We start from the raw sequence: 12119 nt of genomic DNA, 5'->3' as shown, positions 1-12119 counted from the left end.
CAGATTGTGCGTAATATTGAAAAACTAATTTCCACGATCTCGATATATAGTCGACTAGTTGAATGAGGCTTGCCGAGTTCTCCGTTCGGATCTCTGATTCACAAAGATCGTGAATCCTCTTGTCTCGGGAAAGGAAAGAAACGTGCAAAAGTACGAGTGGATTCACGCGATCGTCTCGATCCTCGCCTTCAGAACGAGGTTTGCACAATCCTAGATTCCAGATGATACACATCGTCGAGATTCGCAAACGAAGCGAGGAACGAAAAATCGGCGAGAAGCTAGAAAGAAAACGTACGACGGCGGATCGATATCAATGAAAACAGTACACACGTGCGTAAAATCCGAATTCGTTTACTAGCAGAAAAATTTACAAAGTCGAAGAATGTACAGGGTTCGCGCAATGTTAATGATCGCGGTACGAAAGCGAGAGAAACTCGACAGAAGAGAATGGGTTTTCGTTGGAAAATGTTGGTCGATGCACTTCTCGTTGGCAAAGCGTTCGGTCCTTCCGGCACTCGTCAGAAAACACACCACCACCACGCTCGAACCTTTTGATTTTTTTCTTTTCTTTTCTTTTCTTTTCTTTTCTTCTTTCCTCTCGTTCCTTTTATTTTTTAAATTCATTCGTTCCAACAGAGCGCGACAACGAGGCTAAATACCTTGTCTCAATGTGCGTTCGTTTTCAAAAGTTCGCAGCCTCGAGCTATTGCGATTCTCTGGCTCCGTGTGTGCTTTGCAAACGACTGGAATTCGTTCCCCTTTCGAATTATAATTTCCCTTCCTATGTTATATCATCTATCGTCTCGGTTCTTGCGTGTATATACATATATATGTGTGTATATATATATATATACATATACTTCCGTTTTCCGCTTTGTTCGTCTTCTGTCGCTTCGTCTTTCATTTCTTTCATGTTCTTTTTTTTCTTTTTTTTCTTTTTTTATTCTTTTGTTATTTTTCTTTTAAATTCAATTCACGTAATTAGGGTATAATTAATTAATTAATTAATTAATTATAATAGTGTCATTATAATTCGTAATAATATACAACATTTGTCAATAGATCATTTATCCTAAAACCCACCGCATGCTCGTGTCGAAATAATCAATCGGTCGCATTTAAATCCTGCTTTCTCTCTCTCACTCTCTCTCTCTCCCTTAAACCTTACTCTCTCACACTTTAAAACACTAGTTTTTTTTTCTTTCTTTCTTCTCACACTTAGTCTCGTGTAATCGCACGCACTCTTCGCTCGCACACACCAAATTCTTCCTCTCTCATCCCCTAATAATTTCTCACCCCTGAAATCAAGACAACGCTCGACATCGCAATCGTTTTCGACCAGACACGCTAAATTCTCCGTTCTTTTTTTATTTTTTTATTTTTATTTTTAAGAAACACACTCGTCTCCTCTCGTTCTCCTTCGCACTATTTTTCTACTTCTTTTTCCATTGCTTTCGTTCAATTCATGTTTCCTCTTCGCACACTGTCACGCTGTGGGACTGTACTGGCTTCACGCGTAGCTTATCTATCTAATTCAATCTGTATAGTCGCAAGTGTAAGTGTAAGTGTGTAGTCGTAAGTGGTGTGTCGTTACGCTCCCAGCTGTTCTCCTCATTTTCGCTCGTGTGTCCATCCTCGCGTCTCGACAACACCTATACAAATAACTAAACGAGCGAAAGTATAGGACACGCAGGTGAAAATCTCGCAAGGCAATTGATCGTTTTACTCGAAAAAAAAAAAAAAAAAAAAACAGAATAGAATCGGAGGACGGACGGTCGTTCTCCGATGTAAAAAATGGTGTGTGACCGTGTGTGTATGTGTGTGTCTGTGTGTGTCGTGCATGACGCGTGTATACGATGACTTTGTACATATTTCGGAAAAGAAGTTTCGCTATCGTTCGCTGTCGCGTCCGCGACGCACGCGTGCATCCACAAGTGGAACCACCCGAAAGCGCAGAGTTCAATGGACGTGATGAAACGCCGACGTTCGTGCCCTCTTCCCCGTTGTCTAACGTTCCTCCTCTTCTTCGTCCGTATTCCTGCTGTTGACCAGCAGACGTCTCTATTCGGTCGTCGACGAAGTCCAACCCGAGCCACGAATTTCTTTTTTATGCCTCGTGCTTAAATGTTTCTGTTAGTATGACACGAAACTGCGTTACAAGTGTTTTTCTTTTTTCTTTATTTTTTTTTTTTTTAAATCATTTCGTTTGGCTGACAGAGTAGTTTACTACGAACGACGTAATACGCTGTAACTTCTCCGGCTTCTCGTGGATATCTCGTCAGCTCGTTGAATTTGCTGGTTAGCTCGAACTCGATCCTCAGCTTAAGAATATGCAAACTCAGAAGGCGACTGTTGAAAGTCGACCGTGATTCGAGTTCGAGTAACTCATCCTTTCAACGCATTGCGAATTCGAACTTGCTCCCCTTGATCAGACGGTATTTTCTCGCATCAACCTACAAGACAAGAAAACAAAAATTGGTCTTCCATCGCAATGCGTTAACAACCTGCGACTCGCCCGTGGATCACGCCTCGTTCGACGATCGAACAATCGTCAAGTGGAAAACGAACGAACCAGAAGTGATCAACGGAACGAGAGGAACGATCGAGTCAGCGGTAGATGAGAAAGGACGATCGTCACGAACGATGATATCGGATCGAGGCGTAAAGATCGAACCGGCGATCGCGAGCAGAGCTCGTACCAACGTCATGTCCTCGTGGCGATACCAACCGAGTGCAAAGAAAGAAAATACGAATAAATACAAGACAGCCTCGAGTCACTCGATAAAGCTAGAGCGATGTTTCTTTCTTCCAATTAAACGCGTTGTTGTCTGAGTCTCTCTCTCTCTCTCTCTCTCTCTCTTTACACCATTTTTCCATCTCTCGGTGAATTTCCGTGGTTGAACGCATAAAAACGATTAAAATGAGAAAGCCGTGCGTGTACGTGCGTATGTGAAGGTTCGTGGCCTGCTTGACCAAAAGCAGAGTGAGAGTGAATGAACGAGAAAGTGAGTGAGGTAGTGAGAAGAAGAGAGAAAAAAAGATAGAACATGGACGTTTATATGGGTTTAGAGTGATCGCGTTCGACCACGATTATTGTTTGAAGGAAAGTTTTATATACTATATATATATGTATATATGGTGACAAGGATTTGAGTGAAATCGTCGATATAATGCCCCGTTATGCTTGACTCGAGCTTAACAGCGAAGGAAGAGAACACAACGAATCGCGAAGTTTAGTACAAAAATAGGAACAAACGTATAAGCATACAATAAGGAACATATAACATGTACAAACGTAACGCACAAGGAACTTTATGCTAGAATGATTCATAGTGTACGCAATCGTATGTGGATGAATCTTCGCCATTTCCATTTAATTCTTCTTCTTTTGTTTTCTTATTGTTTATTTTTTCTTCCTTTTTGCTTTGCCATTTATTTTCGAAAAAAAAAAGTTTATGTAATATGTAGTAGTATAGCGTGTTACGCGTTGTCACGAAAGATAAAACGACACAGAAAGAATCACCAGTGGTATGATCAAATTAAGTAACCATTGTCTCGCGGTTTTCGAGTTTTCAATTACGTTACTCCCTTTACGAACGATCGCATACGCGGGCGAAATGAAGGCGCGTGCACATCGTGGAAACGTGTACTGATCGCTTGATGATTGGACGTGGGTACGCGCTGTGCTGTGTATGGTGGTATCGTACGACGGAATCGATAAATAATACGTACGACGAGCGAAACAGCGAGAAAGTACGCTCGAAGAACGACGAGAACAATGTTTCTCACTCTAAAATTATTCTAAAACCGATTGTTATCTCCTGTGGAGACGCACATCGACCTCGATCGTTCGAAACGTATTCTCGTATTTTGAAAAATCGTAACACCGGCCATTCTTGGGACTCGTGTTTATCGGTCGACGAACGCGAAAAGACAGTTTCGTTTGTTCCTTCCCTTCTTCCCTCGATGCTCGATGTTCACAGAGCAAGCAAAAGATAAAAATAAAAAGGATAAAATTCGTTCGAAAGATCGGGGCAACGAAGGGCCTGTGCGTTGGCGTTCGATCGGGCTCCGCGCTTAAAAGAATCTTTCGAATCTACAAAGAGATAAATCCAATCTCTTATACACCCACACCCTCTCATCCCTCTGCATTCGATATACCATACCACACTTTTTCTTTCTCTCTCTCTCTCTCTCTCTCTCTCTCTCTTTCTCTCCTATCTCGCATACGCTTGCACAATACGTACTTACGATATTTACTTCTCTTACAATATTTTTATATTCATTTATTCTATTAATTATATCAATACTGTTGACGGATAGAGATTCATTCACAGCTCGCACCAGAGCGAACGATCGTCTCTGCCATGCGCGGCGTAACCGTTTTCTCATTCAACTTAATTCGATTTTCTTCGTCTCTCATTTCTTTCTTTCTTTCTTTCTTTCTTTCCTTCTTTTTCTCTTTCTTTTCGTCTATTTCTCTCCTCTTCTGCCTCTTTTCATTCATGCTCGTTTCACCGACAGTCAATATCATCCTCCTATTTTTATTTCTTTTTTTTTTTTTCATTAATATACTTTGTTTCTTTTTTTTCATTTTTTGACATAATGTTTTATCACACGCTAAACGATCGGCCTGCTCTACACGTGGAGAAAGGCTGTCACGATTCGATCGCAACGGTGTCTCGTGGATAGTGCCCGAACGAAGCGGGAACGCGACTACTACCGGCTCCGCTGCCACTCCATCCAGCTTCGCAGAATTCGGAAACACCGCGCGCCTCCCCCTGCCTTCCATTCGAGGCTCAACCAACGGCAAACGGTGTGTGTATGTGTGTATGTGTGTGTGTGTGTGTGTGTGTTGTACGCGTGTGTATACTTTTACATGAATCTGTTTCTCCGTGTGGCTGTAATACACCCGCGTACATACGTGTGGCGCACCTCGAACGGAAATTGCGCGTCCATCCTCAGCCTCGAACGACAGCGTAAATCATCAGGTCACACAGCACAAGGACAGACGGTCGTTGAGAAGAAGCTCGTTCGAAGCAAACGCGAGATCGCACTGATTCTCTCAACTCGGTCACAGAGTTCTTTTGCGTCTCACGATCGCTCCACGGTATCGCTTCTAGTTACAACCACATGACTGTCCATTATATATCCTGTCACAACGACGACGACGATGATTCACTTGTGACCACGCTGAGCGAAAAAGTACTCGATCTGTTGTAAACAGATGAGCTGCTGCATCAGGCTTTGCAGCGGGTCTTGGCCCTGCGACTGAGCTTGCTGCGGCTGCTGCAGCGACTGCGTCGGCAAACCTCCACCACCGGTGGGTTGACCAGCAGTCGGCGGCAGCATCCCGCTGCCGGTGCCAGTCTGCTCGGCCAACAATTGTCGCTGAAGCTGTTGCGCCTGGTAGTGAGCGACCGCGACCAGCTCCGAGGATTCCATCCCCATGGAGGCTGCTGCGGCGGCCGCTGCCGCTGCGTGGCCCAGCTGCACCTGCTGCTCCGTGTGATGACCGGACAGGCCAGCCTGATGACAGGCAAGCGGATGTACGCCGACATGCGACAGCCTGCTGGCCGAACAGCCAGACGAGGTCAAGTAGGCGCCAGGGAGGTTAGGATTCTCGCCCCGCTAGGGAGCCATGTTCTTGGGCCTGCGCCCCCGTCGCCCCCTGGTGGGGGGGCGCGGGGACTCCTGGCCTCACTGGCTCACAGCGGGGCTCTTCTTGTCTTGTTGTTGTTGAGTGGCATCCTGTGTTCCCTGTACACCTTGCGCAGCTCCCCCTTGACCGCCTTGAACCCCCTGCAACCGCCGTGTTGCACGTCACGCCTCGACAATCGACAATCTTCCCTCGGCGTTCGTACGTTTCGCGAACGTGCGTTTGGAAACGGTGGCGTTTACCTGACTGCCGGGTCCTCCCTGTGGCGGTCCAGGACCGCGGTCCGGAGGCCAGGAGTTACCCGGGGTCGGTTCCGAGTGGAATTGATGCGGATGCGGAGGTGGTCCACCGGGCGTGTCGTGACTGTGCGGGTCCAAGCTGTTCGTCGCGTCGTACTGCGTGTTCTCCAACCTCGTGATTACCCGTTCGTCCTCTTCGCCAAAGTCCCCTCCCATCAGCGACGGTTCACCGACAACCATCACGTCCTGCATCGACAGGAGAGTAGAAACAGATCGTTAAACAAGCTCGCTCGTCTACGATTACGAATTGTCATATGGACGGACAGATAGATAGATAGCCTTATTATGTCGATTACGTACGATTATCGGTTATAAACGGTTGTCCCGTTATTCCGTTTTTTCGTTAGAGTAAATATTGTTGTGAAAGTTTAAAACGGAGACACACAGCCTTTCGATAAAGGACGCTTCGGCTGCGGCCCGTTCCAAATCTAAATATCTAACGAGTCGGATGGCACGGGGCTCACCTGTGACGCCAGTGAAAAATTCGGTCCCGGTGATCTCTTTTTGCTGGGCGCTGGCGGCGCGTTGTTACCCGGACCCGACGTGCTGCCCTTTCGCTTTCTCCTCTTACTGGCCGGCCTCTGCGACTCTAAAAGAACGAGATAACGTTCGATAAAATTCGCCGCTCGAGCCGATGGTAACTGATAGGCTAGCCATGTAGTAGCGCGCTACGAAACTTCAGACCGCTACCCAGCTTTGGACCTTTCTTCGAAATCAAAGGTCTCTGACACACAGAAGCATGCATGCATCGGTGGACAGACAGAAATAGGAAACAAAAAAAAACAAAAAAAAAAAAAAACAAAAAAAAGAAAGGAGTCCTTAAATTCTATGATCTACCTAATAGTACTTCTTACATCCCTAATAATCTAGTAATCTCCGTCAATGACGGCGGTCGCGTCAGTTGGCTCGTCGGCATTGAAATCGCCATTCTTTCTTTCTCTCTTTCTCTCTCTCTCTCTCTCTCTCTCTCTATCTATCTATCTATCTATCTCTCTCTCTACTACTTTCTAGTATTTCTTCCGACTACGAACATTTGATACCAGCTCCGCTCACGTTCGTTGCGACCGCCGCCACTCATCAAGGCCTCGCGAGGCAGTAGTATTATTGATTAATATTATTCAGTAACTATGCATCAAGTCGATCCATAAACGTATTTTATCTCGTTTTCTCTAACCGTCTTCTCGTCGTCGCTTCTATCGTCTCAACTCAAGCCTACCCTCGTTTCTAGTGCTGTTTCTCTTGCGACAAAACACTCGAACATAAGCTTCTCATCCCCTATCCGTCTTCGTTCTCACCCTCTCTCTCTCTCTCTCTCTCTCTCCCTCTCTCTCACCCCCTCACTCTTTTTCTCTCTTACACTTTCAAATCGGTAGTTGTTCGTTCGCTTAGCATACAGTATACGCATTAACGAACGAGTTCTCGATCGATGAAATAGAATACTATGACTGGTATACAATATCGGAAAAGAACGGATCAGAAAATACGGAATGGCTAGTTATTGCACTCGTACGGAGGAGAGTCGATCCTGGCCTGCTTCGTGTTGCTTAATTTGAAAGCGTATAAGGGACTGCCGCGAGCGTCTCTCCGTTCAAAGCGCCGCCGCTGTTGTCGAGACTATTTTTCAACTAGTAACTCCGTGCAGATTACTCTGCACCAAACGGATCTCTCGGTACGAGGATCGATTTGTGACACGGGGGATGCTGTGCGCGAAAGATCGATCGAGAACTTGTTCGAGCAATCGCGAAGCGCTTAACGAGAAAAAGAAAAAANAAAAAAAAAAAAAAAAAAAAAAAAAAAAAAAAAAAAAAAAAAAAACAAAAAAAAGAAAAAAAGATACTCTCGATAGATCGCCGTTCTTTCATCAATCAACAACAACAAAAAAAAGAAGCTAATTAAGAAGTGTCTGCACTCACGTACAATGTACATATTTAGAATCTTTACAGAGAAACACGCATCACGCGTTCGATGTGAGTCCGCGGCGTGCGCTCTTTACGACTTCGAAAAGGCGGGCTCTCGGTTCCATGATTTCGCCGACCTTGAACACGGGGGCGCCGGATAATTGCGAGGTAGAACGACGCTGGTTACGACGGCGTAACAGGAAACGCGGTGCAACGCGTACGCATGATAAAAACCGGCGATAAGCTATGGTAAGGAGAAGTGGCTCACGCAACGTCGATCAGGGAAAAAAAAATCAGCCACCTATCTAGTAGCAACCATCTGCACCAATCGGTATATCGTGCATCTGCCCATCTTTTCTTTCTTTCTTTCTTTCTTTCTTTTCTTTTCTAGAGCGATTTCTTTTGGAAATACGTTCCGTTTGTGTGGTTGGATGGTTCTAGCGAAAGGTGCGCATCTTTTTATACGAATTCATCGCCTAATAAGACACTCCGCTCATAAGATCAATAAAGTTAACTATTGACGATTTAAATGTAGATTTTAAGCATTTATACTTTTGTTCAATCATATCAAACGCTCTGGTTTAAACTAAAGTTCGTAATACAACGAAGAAGGCTAGCTTTTATCTGTAGAATCTAATGAAAAAATCACTAAAAATTCACCACCACGAATCTATAAATTTTGTCAATTTAAAAATGCACACAATGGTAGAAATCTACAAGCTTTCCAAAAGAAAAAAGAAATTAGAAATTACTCATTTGCTCAAAGAGTTCTTTCAACTTCTTAGTTAGTATCTCGAACTTTCCTAAATCGTACGCCCTATCGACGACGATAGAGGACACGCGTTCACCGCGAAATCGACGCCATTAACACGTGGCGAGAGTAGAAAAAAAAAAAAAAAAAAAAGCGAGACGCTTTTGTGCGCGAACATTCGCGAATTTTCTCCTCCAGCCGAAACAACCCCCGACGAGCAAACGGGGCGATTTCCCAATGGATTACGGTTTGGTAGAGATAAAGGCTGATATAATAGGATCCCGGTCGAAGGGAATAGAAGTTTTTGGTCGTAGAAAGCGATTGGAACCGAGGCTCGTGACGCGGCAACAGACGTCGACGACGAATATTCTCCCCGTCGTTGAACGATCGAAAAACGAATCCTGCGGTAGACTGGTCGGCCGTTTGGCTCCACTGGCTGGTGCTTCTCATGTAAAGCAACTGTTCGTCTACCTCTCTTACCCGGCGGGGCAAACGTCCTCTGCCATTTCTGGAACAAGGTCGTCTTCAGGCAGTCCCGCGGTGACAACGCGTACGCCTTGTGCCTCGACATCAGTTCTTGCATCGGCTCCAAGATCACGCATAACTGGAAGAAAAGAATTCGAGGAATTCTTATTATTTGGTTCCACATTCGCGCGCGCTAGCTCGCGATCTTATGGTACTGCGTTTTAATAAATGTTCGAACTCTACTTCGTTCTGTTCGATTTCATGCTTGCGATTAGTTATGTGTAGTTAATTATGGAATTATTTAGTTTCGACTAAACTCGACTGATTCATCCGATACGATCCTCAATACCAAATAGAAATTTGCTTCGCAATTAGTTTCGTATAAAATTTTTTTACACGTACTTAAAATACTTTTTTTTTTATCACTTCGTGCTTTTTGATTTGCGTATTATATTTAGGGCAATATGTAGGGCACATGAGTTTAAAAGTGTCTATATGACGCGGTGAATATGTCAATCGAAATTTTGCTTATTCCACTAATTGAACTACCATTATACCAACGAAAAACACTAACTGGAGAAAAACCGATGAACTCTCATAGCACCAACTATTTATCTCTCGACAAGAATAAACAAATAATAAACGAGCATTTGACGATTCGAAACCACCGAGATCTTCACACGTTGCAATACAAATACAAATCCTCGTAAATTACAAACTAGCATATTCAAAATAGAATTAGCAGTTCCAGTTCGATTCGCGAACTCTTCCATTTTGACGGAGAACTCTTTCGCCACGAACACACATCCCCGGGTGTGTATCGCAGATTTATCTATCGCAGAAATCTCCGCAAACTCCAAATAAATGTCACGAGAGGGTATCGAATGGATTCGACGCTGGTCCATTTGTATCTTCATCCGGTGGGAACGGGTGCGAAAATCGGGAACGATTTTCCTTTTCGCGGCGCGAAAATAACGCGGCCGGCACGTAGAAACGAAACGGACGCGACTGTTATTTAATCCGACGCGAGTTCGACAGGGAACTTACGCGCGCTATTAATATGAAAATTATCGTATACGGCGTGTACCCGGTTGAAAATAAACTTCCTAAAATATATTCGCGCCACGATGCGCGCAGCGTAACGCGCGCTCGTGCACGCGCGAGATCGCTCGTTTCTGCCGCGCCATCGTTCTTCCGTGTACGCCGTTCCAAAGCAAATTAAATTTGGTTTATGTTTGCCGTAATAAAACTGAAATCCATTTTACATTATTATCGTAAGCACGTAATTTCCCGGCAGCCTTTATATTATAATGATGACAATTAAAGTAATCGATAGCGGTGGAACGGGGAAAGGGGGGGCGAGAGAGGGTGAGATTCGCGCGTTCGGAGCTGTGTCCGAGGCTGCCCACCACCCCTCCTGCCACCGTCCCGAAATTTTGCAAAACTTTAATTTCATTTTAATTAATATTCGCGTTAGTACGGTCGTCGCCATCGGTCAGGTTTCCGATCGATTCCCCTAGCCCTCTCCTCCCCCTACACACCCCTCTCTGTCCTGTTCGTCACACGTCGCGTATCTACTCTACTTTTTACCAGGCACTCGCCGATTAAATTATTACGTATAATGCACGGTGATATGATAATTTAATGAGGTGTACAATTTTTCTCTCTCTCTCTTTCGTTTCTTTTTTCTTTCTCTCTTTTTAACTGAAAGAGAGAAAGACCAAGTTACAATTACAGAAGATTTTTATGAAGAAAAATAAAGTAGCTTCGTTTCTATCGAGGGGTGTTTTTTCAATGACTCGTTTAACAGCGAGCAGCGAGCTAATATTATTCAATCTTCACGCGCGTGAAAACTATTACATATGTATAACTGTTAAGAGTTGTTCCATGGATCGGTGAATTTACGCGGGGAATCACTAGTTATTTTAAGGATTAGAGTTTCTGCATAACTTGGCCCGCAACTATACCGATGGGAAATATTTTCTCCAGTTAGGTTGTCGACGCAACGAGAGTCGTTTCAGCGCAAGTGAAAGCGCTTCCGACTTGCGGCGCGCAGACGAAGGTGGATCGTAACCCGGATACTCGATCGGTACTTTCGCGAGCCGATCTCCTCGCCATTCCTCGCCCATTCAGCCCTTTTACGCTCTCCTTTCGAATAACGTATCATTCACCGTATGTAGGAAGTTTAACCCTTTCGCTCCGGACGAACGAACATTTACGTGGATTACGCTCGTTTCAAACTAACGTGACAATAAATATTGCAATATGAAGAATCAGTAGAGTATTAAAAATATTAAAAGTACACCAGCGATCAAAGAACTATCAACGATAAATATATTGATCATTATTAAAAGTAACAAACGTCCTGAGACTTTTAAGCGACTTTTAAGTGAAAAATGAACAAATATGCGTGTATCGTGTCTCGTCTCATTTCATAAAAACCACATTTCTCCACGCATTTTTTTTTTTTTTTTTTTTTTTTATTAAAAACATAGCATTTCTAGTTTTCATAAATTCCCCCGATAGAAATTTCGGTCGCGATCTTCGAGGGAGCGAAAGTGTTAAATAAAAAGAGGCTCTGCGTAGATCGTGCGGAGTACGTTTTCCATAAATCACCGTGCAAACGTACGGAGGAATCGTAACACTAGGACGGTGCCACGAACAACAGATCGTTGCTCGTAAAACCGAGCCACCTTCGTCTCGCCACGTTTCACACGGCAGACAGTTAAAACGCATACGTACCCTAAGGTAATTCAAGGTGGAATTGGTGATGCCCTGCCTTGTGATGTTCTTGCTAAGCTGCTCGAGCATCGTCGGGTCCTGTTGCATGCCGACCACGGTCCTCGGCACCAGTTCCTTGTGCGTCCTCACCGACATGTGCCACGACTTTATCCTCATGAGGTCGTCAAACGTGAATTCCAATATTAATCTACCCTCCGTACATACCTGTAAAACAGACACGCGTTTCAAAACCGCCCCGCTAGCAAAATTGTGTTCTCTCCAAGCATGGAGTGCTCACGACAGAGGCATCAAACAAAACAAAAAAA

At 44.4% G+C, this 12119-nt stretch overlaps 1 protein-coding gene across 4 annotated transcripts in view; it reads right to left on the bottom strand.

The window, feature by feature from the left end:
- Positions 1-335: 335 nt before the first annotated feature.
- The window catches only part of LOC122528437 (LIM domain-binding protein 2), a 117667-nt gene continuing 105883 nt past the window's right edge, over positions 336-12119 (bottom strand). For 2 of the 4 annotated variants that reach the window (XM_043653527.1, XM_043653529.1), the window contains exons 5-9: positions 11815-12018; positions 9079-9211; positions 6423-6547; positions 5902-6144; positions 5485-5802 (exon numbers count right to left, since the gene is read on the bottom strand). In XM_043653527.1, coding sequence (XP_043509462.1) covers positions 5701-5802; positions 5902-6144; positions 6423-6547; positions 9079-9211; positions 11815-12018 — 807 coding nt within the window. In that variant the 3' untranslated portion in view covers positions 5485-5700. Of the gene's footprint in view, positions 2454-5484; positions 5803-5901; positions 6145-6422; positions 6548-9078; positions 9212-11814; positions 12019-12119 lie in introns of those variants that run through there. The other 2 variants (XM_043653531.1, XM_043653528.1) reach the window with 2 other exon arrangements.

The sequence above is a fragment of the Frieseomelitta varia genome, unplaced genomic scaffold (genome assembly GCF_011392965.1).
Source record: "Frieseomelitta varia isolate USP_RPSP 00005682 unplaced genomic scaffold, Fvar_1.2 scaffold_250, whole genome shotgun sequence".
Lineage (NCBI taxonomy): Eukaryota > Metazoa > Arthropoda > Insecta > Hymenoptera > Apidae > Frieseomelitta > Frieseomelitta varia.
The sequence above is the reverse complement of the archived record's forward strand: the minus strand, read 5'-3'. Positions and strand labels throughout refer to the sequence as shown.